This window comes from Carcharodon carcharias, chromosome 1 (genome assembly GCF_017639515.1).
Source record: "Carcharodon carcharias isolate sCarCar2 chromosome 1, sCarCar2.pri, whole genome shotgun sequence".
NCBI lineage: Eukaryota > Metazoa > Chordata > Chondrichthyes > Lamniformes > Lamnidae > Carcharodon > Carcharodon carcharias.
The window spans coordinates 158703626-158725139 of NC_054467.1; the positions used below are offsets into that span (position 1 = coordinate 158703626).

General features: G+C 47.3%; 1 protein-coding gene across 1 annotated transcript in view; it reads left to right on the plus strand.

The window, feature by feature from the left end:
- Window positions 1-264: 264 nt before the first annotated feature.
- tusc3 (tumor suppressor candidate 3) overlaps window positions 265-21514 on the plus strand; it is a 741583-nt gene continuing 720333 nt past the window's right edge. Inside the window, exon 1 of the mRNA XM_041183092.1 lies at window positions 265-369. Coding sequence (XP_041039026.1) covers window positions 265-369 — 105 coding nt within the window. The remainder of the gene's footprint in view (window positions 370-21514) is intronic.

Here is a 21514-nt window from a genome sequence, read left to right on the forward strand (position 1 = left end):
CCCTGTTCTGCAGGCTCCATCTAATTCCAGCTCCCACTGGTACATCACCAGATATCTCACTGGATGCAGCTCAGCGCCACCAACTGGTTGAAGAGTCCCTGCTGTCAATCAATCCCTGACCCGCTGCATTCTGGGTTTTGTAGTTCTCTCCTCTCTTTCCTTCAGCGATCAATGGGCGCCCTCTGACTACAACCCCTAGAGTGCTGTTCGGCACGGCGCTCTCAGCCAATGGGATGCGGAGCTTCCGTTGACTCAGTTATCGGAATGGCGTCTGGTCGGAGATTGGTGCCGCTGCCCCTGGTAACGGTGGGCTTCTGGCTGCTCCTCCTGTCGTGTGTTCAGTTCGGAGGCGGACAGAAGAAGAAAGAGGTAAAGGTATCGCGGATCGCGGCTACCGTGCTTTCCGAAATCATTCTGTAAGTGATGGGAGAAAGGGCCCGATTCTCCATGGATGCTGGTGCTGATGATGCAGGTGCTGAGGGGGCTTGAGCAGGAACAGTGACACAGCACATAGCTGCCTAGAGTTGCACTCATCCCTTTTGATTTCAAAACATAACCTATTTTGATGGATCTCAGTCTCATAACTACAGTTTCCAAGGTATATGTGGGTTTGCAATCTACTGCTTAACTCGCAGTATCACCTTTGTGTGATTATAACTGCCTGGCTTTGATACTTTTGTAAATATATGACAGATTTCAGTGAAAGGAACGTGCTTCAATGGAAACAAAGATTTTTTTCTAAACAGTACACCCAAATTCTTGTGCTGTGAATGTCTAGCAATAATAAGGCAATTAATATTGCTTTCATTTGGACACTGACCATCATTTGTACTAATGTCAGTTTCTGGACAGAAATAAATCTCCAACCCTTTTATCATATAAATTTACGCAGAGTGCCTTTTAGAATTTTTTTAAAAATAAACTAAGTATACATGCAGTATGAATTAAAGGTCAATTTTTGATGTAAATTAACATTCAAAAGTCGTTTATCATTCAAATTCCTTGTTCTGGTGTTTATTTTGAGAAACTAAACCATAATTGTAAACATGTAACCAATAAAATAGTTTATCTGGTTCTATAAATTGTTTGCAGATTTGAGATTTATCGTAGGTACCTGTTCTGATTCTGTGGCATTTAAGTGTGTCTCAAATAACTTACATTCTGGAGTAGGCTCACACTGCACAGAAACAAAATACTGTGGCTGCTGGAAATCTGAAATAGAGACAGAAATTGCTTGAATTACTTAGCAGATCTGACAGCATTTGTGGAGAAAGAAACAAATTTAACATTTCAGCTTGAAGACCTTTCATCAGAACCCCTGATGAAAGGTCATTGAAATGTTAATTCTGTTTCCCTCTCCACAGATGCTGCCAGGCCAGCTGAGCATTCCCAGCATTTTCTGTTTCTTTTTCACATTGCACAGAGTTTATTTAAGCAATAGCATAATTCAGAGTTGTCAGCACTACATCGCTTTGAATTCAGAACCAGATATTCGTGTTTATCACACCTACCTCCACATGTCTCTCCAGCATTTTTGAAGAATGACTGAGAAAACACCTTGTAAGATGAGGCCAAGTATTAATTATTAAGCTGCTTTATTTCACACAAAACTAATGTATAGAACAACAGCTATGATTAAATTCACTTAATTTATTTCTGCAACTTGTCTTTCGTAATACAAATAAATGAATGTTAGTGGGTCACCTAACTTAAAGATGTGTTAAGGTGTGTGTCAGCCATGGTTCAATTGGTAGCATTCTTGCTTTTGAGTCACAAAGTTCCTGGTTCAAGTCCCATTGAGCATAAAAATTACAGCTGACACTTCAGTGCAGTACTAAAGGAATGTTGTACTGTTAGAGATGTTGTCTTTTGGAGGAGACATTAAACCCAGGAACAGTCTATCCTTTCAGGTGGACTTAAAAGATTCCATGGCACCATTCCGAAGAAGAGCAGGGGAGTTATCCCTGGTGTCCTGGCTGATATTTATCCCTCAATCAACATCACAAAAACAGATTATCTGAACATTGCTGTTTGTGGGAGCTTTCTGCGCACAATATGGCTGCTGCATTTCCTGCATTACAACAGTGGCTACATTTCAAGAAGTACTTTATTGGCTGTAAATGCTTTGAGACATTTGGTGGTCATGAAAAGCACTATATAAGTGCAAGTCTTTCTTTTTTCTTTATTTAAAATAACGACAAACTATTTCTCTGCATGCCAAACACCTGACCATATGAAAACTTTCCCTCATATTTTTCTGGCTTAAAAGATTGATTGAATGCGTGTCTTTGTTCCTTTTTTAATGTCCTTTTGTTTACAAAGGGAAGTGAGGGGCCATACAAGACAAACCCTGCTCAGTGTTTGAAAACAGGGGCCTCCAACATAATGGATATGAGGTGTTTATCAATTACTGAGACTGACTAATGAATTGCTTAATGGTTATGTGTATAAATAAATAAGCACAAAGCCTAATTCGATAGCGTTTAGAAATATTTTGAATCTGTCAGTTTATACGTGTGTGAATATACTTTGTTTAAAAACACTCATTCAGGATAATTCCTTTTTCCTCAAATTTTTTCTGTAGAAAACTGGTAAAAAAAAATCTTGCAATTTTAACTAATGTTGGCCAGGTTTCCTGGGCTTCTGGAAGTACAGCAGATAAAAGGAAGTGTGAAGGGCTGGATCCATAAGGTAAGTTTCTTTGCAGCATTGCTTGTGGGCAAAGAGGATCAGGAGTCTTCCTATCCAATCCAAAAGGTTACTTCAATCACCACCCAAATGCTACCTTGATCACCCTGACCACCATCTCAGCGCCCCAACAATGCAATATAACTCCTTCACTCTCCTTCCCTTCCTCCACACCATGAGATTTCCCGTTGACTCCCAGCCTACTTACTGTGGTTTGGGTGCGCCCTTGTGCTGCAGGCTATCCCGCCCGACAGCCAGCCAGCCTGTTAATCAGGCTCACTGTTGGGTAGTAAACCTGCAGAAAGAAATTCTCGGCTTCATGTCCATTACTCCTCTCCATAGCTCAGAGCTTGCGGCCCTTGAAACATTAGGGCCAATGTCTTATTATTCCTCTCTGAAGGATTTTTTAAATGTTGTTTGGCCACAAAAAAGTGTAGGTTAATTGTAAATCACCTTTATGAAAACACATTTTGTTAAATGAGAGGGAGAGAAATGTGTGTTTCTCATTTTGGGAATTGAATGAAAGAACCCTGAAATTTTGCATATGTTTTTCAATAGCCTTATTGTTAACTTACTGTAAAATATAAGCCTATTAACTTTTTAAAAATCTTTCCTACGTCTGTTTCATATGGTATGTGTGTCTACATTATGAAGGATTAGAACATTATAAATACATCTGTAATTTTTGACCATGCATAAGTCTTGGTAAAGTTTACTGTGGAGGTTGCTCTCTATGAGGTAATATAAAATGCAGAAGCTGGCTGGCATGCTCCAGGATAAATCATCCTTTCCATAAAATGGTTTTGCCACAGTCTGAAATAATTTACAGATGCAAAGTGCACATTCATTAATCAGATGCAATTCTAGTGATACAAAAATATCAATCTTGAGACAAATTCATTTAATTGAGAAATTGCCTGTGAATTATTGGGTTCTTTTCAGCTGTAATGGTGGAGGTATCAGTTTACCATTTTGTCATATGTACTTATCTATCTTCATTATATTTCTGGTTGAAACTTGTGATAAAATATATTCCATATCAATGCAATATTATGTGTCTGTAGGCAATGTTTAAAAAAAAAGTGCACATAGAACTGGAGAGATATTCAGCCAAATATGTCACTGATAAGTAGATTAATTTTCCTCAGAGTTGAGTTGCATCACTGGCAGAATCAATTTATACAACAACTTTTGTGATGGTACAACATGATTTTGGATGTCCATTAATATCTATACCAGTATAACAGAGGAAAGTATACCATCTCACACTGCTGTACATTCCCAAAGTATGCATATAAATCTAACTTAAAGGAACCTTAGAAGTTCTGAGAAAGCTAAAAGCAGGTGCTTGCAACCTCAGATCATACGTTTCATTATTTTTTATGCATATTGTATAAACCTTGTTCATATAAAACTGCATTATTGTGCGTTACTCTTTTCTGCTTTTAGAGTGTTTAAAGATAGGCTCCTTGTGCAGCTTTATTTATTAGCTGTTAGTTTACTGTTAGTTTGTCTTACTGCAGTTAGAATTAAGTAAAGGCACACTGTAGAACACTTGACCCAAATGGTCCTGACTGCAGTATCTTTCTTTGATTCCCTCAAACACATGTACAGACTCTCCAACTTTCTTCCACACAGAGCGTAGAAGTAGCAAACAAGTAGCAAAGAAGTTCATAATAAAATCTCTTTCAAGTTTGTAACTAAAAATTGCTTCAAAATCCACACTTTTGTTGTTGTTAAACTCTTCTCTGGCCACAAATTAATCTATCTGACGCAATCCCTGAAGCTTCCTATACTTATCTCAAGCATGCTTGACCCTGTCACCTTCTACCTTGGCTTCCTTCTTTGATGCAGTTTCCTTTTCTCCTTTCTGTTATGATAATTTGTGTGGCAAGAGGCTATTCTGGAATTCATGACAGATATTAAAATGATCTTATTTATTTCACTGGTGTGCAAGGACAGCCACATAAAATGACAGAAACTTTAATTAAACAAAAGCATGATCGGGAAGTAGTGTGCTAGAGTGACTATTGTGCCCAAGCTATTGAATGAATTATTAAAATTAAGCACAGTGTTGTGCTTAATGTATTGACTTTTAAGTTTTCATATCAGCAAGTTCTTATGATTAAAAATCTCTTCCACCTATGTAAGTAGTACATAGGGTGTTTCATTGGAATTTATAAAGTGCCTGCAGCACCTGTTAGTCCTGTAGGTGGCCCTATGTTAAGCATTTTCAACATTAGAGGTGTCAAACATATGACACATTTGCTGCTATTTTTTTGATCAATTGAGATTGCGCATCAGGTAACTGTGTTCCATAATTTGCTCAAATTGCTTTCTCATTCTTTTTCCCAGCTGCTATATTTTTCCTCAGTTATAGAAATGTACAATATCTAAAGCAAGACAACAAAATAAAATCTAAATAAAATGTTGCGATATAATTATATTTATCTATTCAATTATTTTTATGTCTCTTTATGCCTTCGTTTAAAGTTTCATTTGATGGCCTCAACCTCTCCCAAAAGCGTGAGCTTGACATGATATTTTTGATTCAGTAAATTGGATTTGGATTCTGCAGCCTGAACGTTTGCAGTGTACCTAATTTCCTAGCATTTATCAGCACCATTTAGTCAGCACTCATAGCGCTTCATTTAACCTTATAGAACTTTCTGCCTGGTAGCTGTTATGTCTTCTGGTTCTCATAAGTTCAAAATAATCACATTTTTAGACTCAAAAGTGCTGGAGTTTCGTGGAGCGTCTTTCTTACAGCTCTCCATGTGACTGGTGGACTGATACATTGTTGTTCAGCGCCTAATTGCAGTGCAGCAGTAAAAGTGGCACTTTGGATGTACAATCTAATAACAATTAGCTCCTATTTCTTTATGAATACTATAAGAATGTAACAATCCTCTTTCTTTTAAAAAACAAGATTCTTCTAAATGAATATAACGGTTCCAATCATTAACTTTTTTTAGCTAAAGAAAATTAACAATCGACTTTTCTAATTAAACTGAATACTTCAAGAGTCTTTTATAGCTTGTTTTCTCAACACACATTCGCTAAGGCTAACATTCATTGCTCTCAGTGGTGAGTTGGCACACTGAACAGGCAATGTTGTGCGTGTTTCTCCTGATTTTGTAGGAGTTGATGTTGTTAATATTGTGTCATTTTTTGGTGATATTGTTGATGTATTCTCACTGGTTAGTGATGTTGCTGGTGTTGTTGATATTTTCTACTGTTCCAGTTCAGGTGTAAGTCAATTATCTGTTTGTTCACGTTTGCTTAATGGTTTTAGCCTCAGTGATGTATGACCTATGAGTCCCAGCTTCACCAACAACTTTTGCTGGGTTCCAGGTTTTCATAATTGGATCCTGTACATGTACAGCTTGTCTTCCAACAGCTCAGGCAAGGGTTTAGCATGCGTGTTGAAGTGTTGACCTTTTACCTGTGCATCAATGAGTTGTTATCTTACTTCCTCCTGGTCACTTGGAGGAAGTACCTTGCTTGGCAGAGTTGTCTTATACTTCCATTCAACAGCTCTGTGGGTGATTTAATTTCAGCCTTTAGAGGTGTAGCTCAGAGTGATAATAAGGCAAGGTTTGGGTCTTCCTTTGTCGCTTCACATTTTGTGAGGGTTCTCTTGACTGTCCGAACCTAACTTTCTATAAACCTTTTGTCCTCTTGTGTAACGAGGTGATGATGTTGAACCCATACTGTTCACCAAATTCTTGAAACTCTCTGGATGTGGATTGGGTACCATTATCACATATTACTCTTTCAGAAATCCCTTGTTCAGTGTACAGAACTGATACTGCTGAAACGATTGTTTTAGCTCTCAAATCTTTCATTGTTAAAAGGTGAAAGAGAACTTTGAGTAGTAGTCTGTAACTGTGGGATACTATTCTTGATTGCGTATGAATAAGTTGGCTCCCAAAGTATAGTAATCCCTCACAAAAACAGAATTACCTGGAAAAACTCAGCAGGTCTGGCAGCATCGGCGGAGAAGAAAAGAATTGACGTTTCGAGTCCTCATGACCCTTCGACAGAACTTGAGTTCGAGTCCAAGAAAGAATTGAAATATAAGCTGGTTTAAGGGGTGTGGGGGGGGGTGCAGAGAGAGAGAGAGAGAGAAGTGGAGGGGGGGGGGGTGTGGTTGTAGGGACAAACAAGCAGTGATAGAAGCAGATCATCAAAAGATGTCAACAACAATAGAACAAAAGAACACATAGGTGTTAAAGTTGGTGATATTATCTAAACGAATGTGCTAATTAAGAATGGATGGTAGGGCACTCAAGGTATAGCTCTAGTGGGGGTGGAGGGAGCATAAAAGATTTTAAAATATTTAAAAATAATGGAAATAGGTGGGAAAAGAAAAATCTATATAATTTATTGGAAAAAAAAAGGAAGGGGGAAACAGAAGGGGGGTGGGGATGGAGGAGGGAGCTCAAGACCTAAAGTTGTTGAATTCAATATTCAGTCCGGAAGGTTGTAAAGTGCCTAGTCGGAAGATGAGGTGTTGTTCCTCCAGTTTGCGTTGGGCTTCACTGGAACAATGCAGCAAGCCAAGGACAGACATGTGGGCAAGAGAGCAGGGTGGAGTGTTAAAATGGCAAACGACAGGGAGGTTTGGGTCATTCTTGCGGACAGACCGCAGGTGTTCTGCAAAGCGGTCACCCAGTTTACGTTTGGTCTCTCCAATGTAGAGGAGACCACATTGGGAGCACGAATGCAGTAGATTAAGTTGGGGGAAATGCAAGTGAAATGCTGCTTCACTTGAAAGGAGTGTTTGGGCCCTTGGACGGTGAGGAGAGAGGAAGTGAAGGGGCAGGTGTTGCATCTTTTGCGTGGGCATGGGGTGGTGCCACAGGAGGGGGTTGAGGAGTAGGGGGTGATGGAGGATTGGACCAGGGTGTCCCAGAGGGAACGATCCCTACGGAATGCCGATAGGGGGGTGAAGGGAAGATGTGTTTGGTGGTGGCATCATGCTGGAGTTGGCGGAAATGGCGGAGGATGATCCTTTGAATGTGGAGGCTGGTGGGGTGATAAGTGAGGACAAGGGGGACCCTATCATGTTTCTGGGAGGGAGGAGAAGGCGTGAGGGCAGATGCGCGGAAGATGGGCCGGACATGGTTGAGGGCCCTGTCAACGACCGTGGGTGGAATCCCTCACTTAACATCTTAGTGAGTTCTTTAAAAGTTCGACTGCCAGCGAAACGATGTTAAGCAAATCAGATTTTCCCATAAAAATTAATGTATAAACTGGAGTTAGATACCACAGCATGTTTCTCCCCTGATCCCCAGCAAGTCTCTCCCTGATGCCCAGCCAGTCTCTCCTTAGTTTATGCTACCTGGATGTGAAAGCAGTGAATCGATATTACTTTTGGCCATTTGGAAAGAAGTGGTGAGCTGTACAGTGGGCAGGATAGCAAGTGGGGAGGGAGCGGGATAGGAGTAAGGCAGCAAGTGGGGTGGGAGTGAGGCAGCAAATGCGGCAAAGAGCAGGGAGGGAATGAGGGAGTAAGCAAGATAGGAGCAAGGCATGGAACAGGGCAACAGCTGGGGAGCAAGCGGGGTGGGAGTGAGTCAGCGAGCAGGGCAGGATAGAGACAACGAGCAGGGTGGAGCGAGGCAGCGAGCAGGGTGGAGCGAGGCAGCGAGCAGGGTCAGGGTGGAGCGAGGCAGTGAGCAGGGTGGAGCGAGGCAGTGAGCAGGGTGGAGCGAGGCAGTGGGCAGGGCAGGATAGAGACAACAAGGCAGGGCAGGATAGAGACAGCAAGGCAGGGCAGAGCGAGGCAGTGGTCAGGGTGGGAGTGAAGCAGCAAGCAGGGCAGGAGCAAGACAACAAGCATGGCGGAGCGAGGCAGTGAGCAGGGCTGGATAGAGTCAGTGAGCAGGGTGGGAGTGAGGCAGCAAGCAAGGTGGGAGTGAGGTAGCGAGTGCAGTGGCGAGCAGGGAGGGAGTGAAGCAGGGAATGCAGCAGCGAGCGGAGTGGGAGCAAGGCACTGAGCGGGGCAGGAGCAAGGCAGCGAATGCAGCAGCGAGGCTGCGAGTATGGCACCGAATGCAGCAGCGAGGCAGCGAATGTGGCACTGAGCAGGGCCGGAGTGAGGTAGCAAGTGCGGCACCAAGCAGGGCAGGAGCGAGGCAGTAAGTGCGGCAGCAAGTGGGGATGGAGCAAGGCAGCGAGTGGAGCAGGAGTAATGCAGCGAGTGCAGCAGCCAGCGGGGAGGTAGCGAACAGGGCCGGAACGAGGCAACAAGCATGGTGGGAGGAGTGAGTGAGGCAGCGAGCAGGGCAGAAGCAAGCCAGCAAGTAGGGTGGGAGCAGGGTGAGAGTGAGGCAGCGAGCAGGGTGGAGCGAGGCAGCGAGCAGGGTCAGGGTGGAGCGAGGCAGTGAGCAGGGTGGAGCGAGGCAGTGAGCAGGGTGGAGCGAGGCAGTGGGCAGGGCAGGATAGAGACAACAAGGCAGGGCAGGATAGAGACAGCAAGGCAGGGCAGAGCGAGGCAGTGGTCAGGGTGGGAGTGAAGCAGCAAGCAGGGCAGGAGCAAGACAACAAGCATGGCGGAGCGAGGCAGTGAGCAGGGCTGGATAGAGTCAGTGAGCAGGGTGGGAGTGAGGCAGCAAGCAAGGTGGGAGTGAGGTAGCGAGTGCAGTGGCGAGCAGGGAGGGAGTGAAGCAGGGAATGCGGCAGCGAGCGGAGTGGGAGCAAGGCACTGAGCGGGGCAGGAGCAAGGCAGCGAATGCAGCAGCGAGGCTGCGAGTATGGCACCGAATGCAGCAGCGAGGCAGCGAATGTGGCACTGAGCAGGGCCGGAGTGAGGTAGCAAGTGCGGCACCAAGCAGGGCAGGAGCGAGGCAGTAAGTGCGGCAGCAAGTGGGGATGGAGCAAGGCAGCGAGTGGAGCAGGAGTAATGCAGCGAGTGCAGCAGCCAGCGGGGAGGTAGCGAACAGGGCCGGAACGAGGCAACAAGCATGGTGGGAGGAGTGAGTGAGGCAGCGAGCAGGGCAGAAGCAAGCCAGCAAGTAGGGTGGGAGCAGGGTGAGAGTGAGGCAGCGAGCAGGGTGAGAGCGGGGCAGGAGTGAGGCAGCGAGTAGGGTGGGAGTGGGATGGGAGTGAAGCAGTGAGTAAGGGAGAATGAAGCAGCGAGCAGGGTGAGAGCGGGGCAGGAGTGAGGCAGCGTGTAGGGTGGGAGTGGGATGGGAGTGAAGCAGTGAGTAGGGGAGAGTGAAGCAGCAAGCAGGATGGGAGTGAGACAGCAAGCAGGGTGGGAATGAGGCGGTGAATAGGGCGGTAGCGGGGTGGGAGTGAGGCAGCGAATAGTGGGAGTGGGGCAGGAGTGAGGTAGTGTGCAGAGTGGAAGGAGGGCTGATGTGGAAATCTCCCAAGCCAACACTTGATGTTGCAGACAAAATTTCCAACAGCACTGTTCCATTGCTCTGCTGACAACAATGACGTGTGCAACTCCAATGATGCACACAAATGACGTAACAATGAAAATGGGGATGCAAATCGGAAAAAACAGGCCCTAAAGAATAAACGACTTTCAAATGAAACACCGCTAAAGAGGGCAACTTAAAGCAAGGACTTGCAGTATGCCATGGCCTGGGTGGTACTTTAGTAGATATAATCTTTGTGCTGTTTTTCTATACTTCTGGCATGCATTGCATATAGGCACCATTCTTTCACTGATTTGTAGATGCCTATTCAGTACATAGCTGATCTGGCTCTGAGCTTACATTTCTCCATTCCCATGTGGCATTCATATATCTTTTTGGAGAAATTATTTCTGCATTATTTTGGGTATGACTATTCTGGATCCGGCCAGCAGAACACCATCTTCCAGTGAGATGTCACTTCTGTTAGATCAATATTGCTGGCTGTGTTTGCTGTATCTTATCAGGACATTCCTAAATCACTTACTGAAAGTGCATGTGTAATTCTTTGTTTTTGCTGGTTTCATTTCTAATTTGACTTAGTTTAAGTGTGTTACATTCAGCACACAATGGACTTTTATACCTAAATTTTTTATCTCATGTTTCTCCTATGTCACCCTATGAGATAGGGCATCTACTAGCACAATCTCTCTTCCTGCCTTGTATTTCAGAGTGAAATCATAACTCTGAAGCCTCAAGGGTAACTTATGCAGTCTTTCTTGTAGATTTGACCTAGTGGATGATGATCTGTCAAAAGCTCTCTTTCTGTGTTTGCGTATCTGGTTTCAGCAGATTTTAGAGCTTTGGATGCGAATGCAGTCAGTATTCCCCCTTGTACCAGTCCTTTTGTTAGAAGCATCTATTTGCAGATTGACAGGTTTCTCTTTGTTGGAGTATGACTGACTTGTCTCCATGCATACTGCTTCTTTGAGTTTGAAACTCCTCTCATATGTCCCTGACCACTGGTACTCAGCATTTTCTCTCAGCTCTCTTAGGTTTGCTCTGTGTTCTGACATAAGGCATGAAATAACTCATGTACTGGATATAGCCAAGGAAACTTCTCAACTCATTCTTGTCTCTTGGAGTTTCCATCTTAGAGATAGCTGTGACTATTTTTTTAGGACTTGGCTTGATTCCATCAGGTGTGTAGACCATTCTGAAGAACTAGCATTCTGTCATCTTCACAGTGCATATGTCTGCATTTAGCTTGATCCCAGGTCTCCTGGTTCTCTCCATGGCTTCATGTACATGATAGTCATGATCTTTTCCATTCAACCAAAGATTTGAGTATCATCAGCTATGCTGACTGCTCCTCTATGTCTTCTGCATATCTTGTCTGTTTTCTGATAAAACACATCTTGGCCATGAGGTAGATATAGGAATTTACTGACCAAAGGGTGTGATGAAGATTCCTCATCAAGCTTCATGTTCCAGTCACCATTTCTGGCATCAATCTTGCTGAAAACTTTTATCTCTGTCAGTGCTGACATGATCTCTTCCAGAGTAGGAATAGGGAAGTGATTCCTCTTTATTGGTTGATTCAGATCTTTGGGATACAGGCAAGTGCTTAGTTGTCCATATGGTTTCTCTCTTAGCACAATGCATTTTACCCAATCTGTATTGTTACAAAGATAAGATTGTTATGTTTGGGACTGTGTTTTTAAAATGAAGGGGGTCATGTGACCTGTTCTAAGACCTGCCTGACAACATGCATAGGTGACATGGATGTTAAAGATTAAGGAATGTTTTGCTGGAAAGAAGGCGTTAAGTGTTCACACTTGGGGACAATATCAACATTGGAAAATCACTGTAATGCATGTGAACAAATACATAAGGCTACTCAATGTAAGGATGTATTTACTTTTCAAGGACTGATCCCTATGATGATCCCTATGATCCCCATTCTCTTCTGAGGAAGAGTCATATGGACTTGAAAGGTTAATTGTATTCCTCTCCGCAGATGCTGTAAGACCTGCTGAGTTTTTCCAGCTATTTTTGTTTCTGTTTCAGATTTCCAGCATCCGCAGTATTTTGCTTTTATCCCTATGATGAGTCACTGCAATAAATTAGCACCTAATAGTGACATTTGAAGGTGTGAAAACGCTTTACCATTACCTTTCAGAATGTTTCACACTCCTCAGCAGGCTTTCCATTTTCTTCACAAACTCTCAAACTTGGCATGCTTTTAATGGGCTTTCAAAACCCTGCAACACCAAATGAAAATAGTGTGCGGGAAGTAATCCAATTTCCATCCCCTATTTAAAATGGCGAAGCTGACCTCAGCGTGGGGCGGGTGCTGGTGTGTGTTTTTGCACAATAGACATTCCCAACCCACAAAAAATTACTATTTACTATTTACAATCCATATAAGTGACTTGGATGAAGGGACCGAATGTATGGTTGCTAAATTTGCTGATGACACAAAGATAGGTAGGGAAGTAGGATGTGAGAAGGACATACATAGATAGGTGGAGGGACAGATAGTATTAAGGAGGCGGGAAGGCTGCAGAAGGATTTGGACAGGTTAGAAGAATGGGCAAAGAAGTGGCAGATGGAATACAACGTGGGCAAGTGTGAGGTCATGCACTTTGGTAGGAAGAATAGAGGCATAGACTATTTTCTAAATGAGGAGAGAATTCAGAAATCTGGAGTGCAAAGGGACTTGGGAGTCCTAGTCCAGGATTCTCTTAAGGTTAACTTGCAGGCTGAGTTGGTAGTTAGGAAGGCAAATACAATGTTGGCATTTATTTTGAGAGGACTAGGATATAAAAGCAGGGATGTGCTGCTGAGGCTTTATAAGGCTCTGGTCAGACCACATTTAGAATGTTGTGAGCAATTTTGGGCCCCGTATCTCAGGAAGGATGTGCTGGCCCTGGAGAGGGTCCAGAGGAGGTTCATGGGAATGATCCCAGGAATGAAAGGCTTAACATATGAGGAACGTTTGAGGACTATGGGTCTATACTTGATGGAGTTTAGAAGGATGATGGGGGGATCTGATTGAAACTTACAGAATACTGAAAGGCCTAGATAGAGTGGACGTGGGGAAGATGTTTCCATTAGTAGGAGAGACTAGGACCCGAGGGCACAACCTCAGAGTAAAGGGAAGACCTTTTAGAACAGAGATGAGGAGAAACTTCTTTAGGCAGAGAGTGGTGAATCTATGGAATTCATTGCTATAGAAGGCTGTGGAGGCCAGGTCATTGAGTGTATTTAAGACCGAGATAGATAGGTCCTTGATTGGTAAGGGGATCAAAGGTTACAGGGAGAAGTCGGGAGAATGGGGTTGAGAAACTTATCAGCCATGATTGAATGGCGGAGCAGACTCGATGGGCTGAATGGCCTAATTTCTGCTCCTATATCTTATGGTCTTATGGACATAAGGAGTTTTTAAAGGGATATAGATAGGTTAAATGAATGGGTAAAACTTTGACATGGAGTATAATGTGGGAAAAGGTGAACTTGTCTGCTTTGGTGGCAAGAATAGAAAAGAAGTATATTATTTAAATGGAGAAAAACTGCAGAACTCTGCAGTACAGAGGGATCTGGGTGCCCTGATACATGAATTACAACAAATTATTATGCACATACAGTGATTGGGAAGGCAAGTGGAATATAGCCATTTATTGCAAGGGGAATAAAATCTATAAGTAAGGAGGCTTTGCCACAATTGTACAATGCATTGGTGAGACCAGATCTAGAGTACTGTGTACGGATTTGGTCTCCTGACTTAAGAAGCAATATAATTTCTTTAGAAGCAGTTCAGAGACGATTCACTTGAATGATTCATACAAACATACAAAATAGGAGCAGAAGTGGGCTATTCGCCCTTTTGAGCCTGCTCCACCATTCAATAAGGTCATGGCTGATCTGTTTGTGTTTCAAGTTCTGCATTCCCATGTCCCCACGGAGAACTGGGATTTTTAGAGTTTAAAAGAGTGAGAGGAGAGCCGTGATTTCCACAGTTTAAAACAGTGAAAGGAGAGCTGGGATTTTTACGGTTTAAAACAACAAGAGAGCTGGGACTTTCACAGTTTAAAATAGGGAGAGGAGAGGGATTTTCACAGTTTATAACAGTGTTAGGAGAGCTGGGAGTACACGGAGAGCGGACCTGCGTAAGAAAGGCAAGGGCGGCAGGAGATAAAGACTGGCAAAGAGCCCCTTCAACCTGTTTCTACCTGTCAGAGCCAGTGTGTGATGTCCACAAGAAAACAGGTAGGTGATTGGTGGGTATCTCTACTATGTCTCTTTTGATTGACCAAGTGGTTTAAATCAGAAAATATTAATACAGCTGAAGGGTGCAGTTAAGAAATTCACTTTTAAAATATTTAACTTCCAGATTAATTAAATAGAATAGAGATGGCTGGGCAGGTGATGTGTTGCAGCAGTAGCAAGTGGGAAATGGTGGACGCCGGTGCAATCCATGGTGACCACATCAGCAAGTGTTGTCTGCTCGAGGAACTTTGGCTCAGAGTTGATGAGCTGGAGTCCGAGCTGCGGACACTGTGACACTTCAGGGAGGGAGAGAGTTACCTGGACGCTGTGATTCAGGAGGCAGTTACACCCCAGATTAATTCATTCAAATTTGGTACGTGGTCAGGAAAATGAGGGTGTGACTGCAAGTGAGGCTGGTATGGGGATCCAGAATTTAGCTTTGGAGGAGCCTCAGCCAGTGCCCTTGTCCAATAGGTACGAGGTTCTTTCTCCCGGCACGGACGAGAATACAGACTACAGGGAGGATGAGCGAACTGACCACAGCATTGCTCAATGATGGGTCCCTCGAGCAACTGCTGGAGGCCCACCACTTTACCCCCGCTCTGGCCGCAGGAAGTGGAGCAATGTCACCAACCCGGCTTGGGAGGCAGTGGCAGCAGTGGTCAGCGTTAACGCCTTGCAAAGGAGGCTAGCCACCCAGTGCTGCAAAAGGATGAATGATCTCCGTTCCGCCAGTGTAAGTCACTATTTTCATCACTCCCAACTCACACACTCTCAAACCCATCACACATCCACAGGGCCCTCACTCCCTGCCTGTGCAAGGGACATTCACCGTCTTTGTCCTCATCCCGTCCATAGGACCACTCACCACCCACACAGGCCAGGCATACTTATAATCTGACCCGGCAAGCGTCCTGATACACTCTCCCCATCTCTATCCATGCAGGATAAACTGGCTCACAACAGGGGAGAAAGGCCGCAGACAGGTGGAGGGATGCTGGAAATCAAAGTTCTGACAGAATTGAAAAACAGAGCCATCCAGCTAGCCAGCGATGACTGGGACTGATCCTGTGCTGATGGTGAGGTCGGCACTGCTCTACCAAGTGAAGATCCAGCACTGCAAAATCCATTAGACAACCATTCCATGAGTGATGTATCCTCTTTCACAGGCCACTACCATGCACTAATTATATCCCTTTGCTTTCACAGGCACATCTGTCAAACAGCTGACAGAGTCCATGACCCAGGACCTCCAATCCAGTTCCAAAGGAACCTCTGAAGAGGTATCTGAAGGCACCCTTCCTGAAGTCCTGTCACAGCGCTTACCCATATCCTCCACCAGCACAGAGACACACACCTTGGTGGGACCTAGCTTTGGAGTAGCCTCGCGATCACAATCTGGTGAGCACATCACAGGCCGATGGAGGCAGAGACTTCCCAGGTCCCCGGCATTCAGAGGAATGCTGGAGGCCAGAATGTTGCTGAGTCTGAGTCAGATGATGAGCCTCTGAACCCGATCATGTCACAGTTGCTGGAGCTGCAAAGGCAGGCTAGAGAACAACAGGGAGGGATATCCGCTGCAATCCTCAGATTGCAAGGGACGATGTAGGAATCCGTTTATCTTCAGGCTGAGGTGATAGTGCCGGCATTGCAACGCACCGAAGTCAACACTGGCAGGATGGCGGACACCATGGGGACTTTGGTCCAGGAGGTCACTCCTGCACTGCTGCGTGGGTTTAACTCCATCGCTGATGCCATACTTGGCCTCCAACATTGTGTACGTGAGAGGGGCGCCGGGCAGCTCGATCTCACTCTAGCCACCCCTTCTGTTCACAGAGTCAGCCAGGGGCCCTCGGGCACCCATAGGGAGGAGGATCAGCAGGTGCACGCTCCAGGGCCATCCATCCCGGTGACTTTGGAAGTGACCAGCCATCGGACTCCCCTTTTCGTTTGACTTCTGCAGATCCAGCTTCACAGGCCAAGGAGGGTGCCACAGCTACACAACAGGACCACGAAAGCAGGCCGGAGCCCTCCATGTCTCGGCCCTCCAGAGGATGCCTGCGAAAGTCATCAGAGACAGGGCATCACAGCCAGCAGGCCGCCTCCACCTCTGCTGTAGATGTCCAAGGAGCACCAAGATGTAGCGGCAGGGTTAGGAAAGTTGGGGAAAAATAACGCTTTTGAGTCAACCACATAAACTAAATTAACAGAATCAGGGACAAAGTAAAAAGCAGCCTCTTAAAGGTAAACTGCAAAAACAAAGACAAAATTTAAAGGAAATTTGCAAACATTGAACCAAAATGTGATTAACAGGGTCAATAAAACACCTCAGTCTCCGCGGTGCCCACCAAGCATGGAAGGCCTCGACTTTGCCGGCAGACACGGCGTGCTCCCTCTCCAGGGACACCCGGCCGTGAACGTAGCTGCAGAAGAGGGGCAGACAGTCGGGTCGGATGATTGCCTGCTGCATGGATCTGTTAATGGCCAACTTGGCCAGGCCCAGGAGCAAGTTCACGAGGAGGTCCTCCTCCCTCCTGGCCCCCAGTCTGCACCGGGTACCTGTAGATCAGGAACGAGGGACTGAAGTGCAAACAAAACAACAGTAAAAGGTTTTTTAAATAACTGAAAAAGGAGTGCAGCCTACAACACCCTATATAGATGTGGTTCATAGACTCCACAAGGCCGCAAAAGGTGCAGGTATCTTGGGAGTCCATAAACTGACACAACCTATGATTGTATGGGACTGCTGCATGCAACACCCTCCAGCCCAGGTCTCTGATGGAAAGTGGGAGGACCCCCGTAGAGGGACCCCACTGGGGACCTCCTTCACCGGACAGCAACAAGGCATGCCAGGTCGTGTCTGGGCAAGGAAGTGAAGGGTGTGCAGCAGTGGCCCATACAGGAAACTCCTTCGCACTGTGATAAAGGCCACGGAGGGTATTTCCGTGAGGTGACTCAGGTTGCAGGGCACTGGTTCCCGAGGGAGGATTTGGGGCTTGGGGCTAATGTGGACTCCCGTCCGAATAGGGGTACGCTTGGACGGAAGACCACTGTGCACCTCCGCCACCTCGAGACCCAGAATGACATTGGGGCCAAGCATGATTGTCCTAAAGTCTTGAATGGCATTGGCCGCAAGCCAGACATCCACGGACATGCGATGCGCCAACTCCTGTGGTAGCATTCAGCTCACTCCTTCGCCACCCAACACGTCTCCAGTCCCGGTCACCCCGACAGCCACGGCCTCCTCTCTGCCAGCCAATGAAAAGGGCGAAGGGGTGGATTCCTGAGCAATGGCTCTCTGACAATAGCCGCTACTCCTGACAGTGGAGAGCTGCGTTGCGAGGTGACCATGTTCCAGACTTTGATCTAAAAGACGGGCAATGCCCGAAGGTCCCTCTGGTTGACAAACAGGAGCTGCATGTCATCATTCAGGCCATGCACCTGGCAGAAAAATTACGTCGCCAGGGCACACAATCTTAGCTGGGGCTCGACGTAAATGTATCGCTGCAGAGCCTGAAGGTGGAAGGTCGCCACCTGGGTACGTAGGCACACCAGCGCTTGACCACCGTCCCTAAGCGTGAGACTCAGAACCTCCGCAGTGACCCAATGCAGCCTTTTGTCCCAGAAGAAGTCGACGAGCATTCTCTGGGTTTTTGCTACAAAATCCTGGGGAGGGGTCAAAGTGATAGTCGGTACCACAACATGGTGGCAATCAACAGGTTTATGACCAGAATTCGAAGTAGTCCTGTCCAGCGCAGCAGGCGATTAGTGGACGTTGGCTTCCAGCTCCTGCCAGTTCGCCGGCCAGGATTCCTCACCAGGGCAGAGGTGGACCCCCAGGTGTGGGAGGCTGCTCCTGCTCCAGGTGGAAGGCCTGAGCTCCTTGGGTAGGGGATCCATCTGCCACTGATTGACCAGGAGTCCAGAACACTTCACCCAGTTGATCCTAGCAGAGGATGCGGCAGAGTAGACATCCTGGCACTCACGCACCCTCTGCAGCAGGTCAGTTGGTTCGGTGAACATGAGGAGCACGTCATCAACATAAGGCGACAGGATCATCCCGATGCCCGACCCATGCAGAACAAATCCCGACAACCTCCTCTGCAAGAGGCGCAGGAAAGGCTTCATGAAGATGGTATACAGTTGGCCAGACAGAGGGCAGCCCTGACGCAGCCCTCTCCCAAAGTGAAGGGGCGCCGTGAGGGACCTGTTAACATTAACTAGAGATTCTGCAGCATTGTACAGAAGTTGGATCCGGGTGACTAAATGCGTCCCGACCCCAAAGGCTCGCAGAGTCCTGAATAAATATTCATGATCCACCCTGTTGAACGCCTTCTCCTGGTCAAGAGACAGGAAGGTGCTTGACAGACCAGCCCTCTGGGAAAAGTGGATGACATTCCAGACCAGATGGATATTTTCGAAGATGGTCTGGCCGGGGACCATGTAGGACTGGTCAGGGTATAGCATGTGGTCCAGTACGGTGCCAAGGTGAAGGCATTGCCCCGGCAAAGATTTTGTAATTGTGCTGAGGAGGGAGACCGGGCGCCAGTTCTTAAGGTGGCAGAGATCCCCCTCTTAGGCAGCAGAGCAATAACAGCCTTGCACCCGGTAGCGATACTCTCCCCCAGGATCCCTGCATAATCGTTCCCCAGAATGGCCTGAAGAACTCCACAGTCAGCCTGTCTAGACTGGGGGACTTGCCCCTGGAGAGCCTGTTGAGGGCGCCAGTCAGCTCCCCCAGACCTATAGGGGAGTCAAGCTTTCCGGCACCTGCTGGGCCGACCTGCGGCAGATCTTCCCACAAAACTCCTCGCTGGACAGATCTGGAGAGAACAGTGCAGTATCATAGTCTCAGGCAATGGCCCTGATGCCCCCTGGATCTGAGACAAGTGATCTGTCATTGGCCAGCAATATAAGGAGCTGCTTACGGACCCTGTGCCTTTTTTCCACTGGGTAGAGGAAGGAGGAGCCACAGTCCAGGTTGACAAGTTGCAGGTCCCGCAGCACGCCCTTCCTCTCTTCATACACCAATCACAGGGCCTGGTCCGCATCGGGCTGATGGAGACATGCCTCCAGGTCGAGCACCCCCTTCTCCAATTCCTCAACCCTGGATTTCCACCTCTTTGTTGACCCTCTTGCATACCCCTGACAGAAGACGCGGACGTGAGCCTTGCCCATATCCCACCATAACCTCAAAGAGGGGAAGCCTCCCTGCCTCCTTCTCCAGCCAGCCCAGAAACGACGGAACAAGTCCAGGAACCGCTTGTCCTCCAGCAGTAGGTTGTTAAAGCACCAGTACGCGAAACCCTTCCGAGTGCAGAATGGAAAAAGTTCCGCCCACACCAGATGATGGTCCGTGTACGCCACCTGCCACACAGAAGCTGATGGAACACAGGACACAAACGCCTTGGAAACATAAAGGCAGTCCAGTCTGGATGCACCTACTCCAGGTAACACAAAAGTGAAAACGCTGCAGTCAGGATGGAGATGTTGCCAGATGTCTACCAAATTGAAGGACCTGACCAGATCCCTCAACTTACTCACACCTAGTGAGCGGCACCGTGATAGTCCCTGGCCCCGAGGGTACAGTTGAAATCCGCCTTGAGAACGATGCACTCGCCTGCGTCGATGGAGCCGAGATGAGTGGATATTAAGCTCGCTTGCTGCTGCGTGCCTCGGGGAGGGTACACATTCACAAAGTGAAGCACCGCGCCCCCTAGGCGCACAGTAAGGTGCGGCAACCAGCCTGGCACCGGCTCCTTGACCCCTAAGACCTCTGGCTGAAAATGTGGGGCCAACAAGATCGCCACCCCGCCAGAATTGGAGGCTAGATGACTCATGTAGACCCTCTCTCGCCACTCCAGGAGCCACGTACCTTTGTCTCCCGGAACGGTATGGGTTTCTTGCAGGAAGCACACCACATACTCCCCGTCCCTGAGGACCGAGAAATTCTGGAACCTGTACCGTGCGTCCTTGCTGCCGTGGATGTTGAGGCTGGCTATGATAGTCTTCATTCTCAGAAGTTATGTGCTACCATCACCTCATGCAAAGTGCAAGGAGGAGAGGACTATTTTAATCCTTCCTCTCCTTCGGGAGCTCAGCAAGAAATGTGTGGACCCTCCTCTCAGTGTTCCGATCCAACCCAGGGGCTATGAGGGCCTCGCGGGTGGACCAGAACACGAAGAAAAGAATGGCCACCGGCCCAGGGCTGACTGGACCCTGTCTCGACGACCGCGATTACTCACTAAAAAACCCTGGAGCTCCCTAAAGCGATGAGGGGAGAGGAGAGATGAGGGGCACCAGGGGATCTGCCACCTCACCCAACAATGACTCTAACTGGTACTCACCACTGAAACCCTGTCCTCCTCCAGGTCGTCGCCTCCAGCTTTCAACCCCTCCCCCCGCATTGAGTACAGGAGCTGGTTCGGAGCTGTCAGTTGGCTCCACCACCTCCACCTCGATCCTACCCCCCAGGGTTAAGGGCAGAGGGGTACTTTCTGGTCTCCTCTTGGGGATATTGGCCAAAGGGTGCCAGCGGCTCAGAGCCTCGCTCCCCCCAAGCAACAGGTCACCCAGCGAGTCTGGAAAACACTCAGCACCTAGGACGAAGATGCCCTGCGCTGAAGGTTGGAAGGGAGCAGGGAGGCCTTCCTCGCCACCACTGCCCGATGATCCAGTTGTCGGGGCAACGAAGGGACTGCTGCAGTCCCCTGGTGGGCCAGATGGCATCTCGGGGTTACAAGGTGGGTCCGGGGGGGGCATCATTGCAAGGGGGACATCCTCACCAACCCCCAAAGGGGGGCCGCATCAAGGGCATGGAAGTTTGGGCTCCCTCCAAGGGGGAGAGTGAGGAATTACGGGGCGGAGATGCCACCACCACTTCACTGGGGGAGATTACACATCTGGCCTTGCGAGTTGCGAGATCCTCCCCCTCTGAGAGGTGATGTCTCTTCCGTGTTAGGCTGGGGCCTGGGGAGACCTCCGTCTGTGAGGCCCCCGCTACCTTGTCCAGCCCCTCCGGACGCTGTGCCCTCTGGTGTTTGGGCAAGTCCACCCTCTTTAATAGGACCACCGGCTTGGGGTAGTGTGCCCCACTGCTGCTGGACCCGGGAACCCACGCGGGGACCCACGCGGGGACGATACCTGGCCCAGCACATCGCGCTGAGGTTCACACTGGCCTG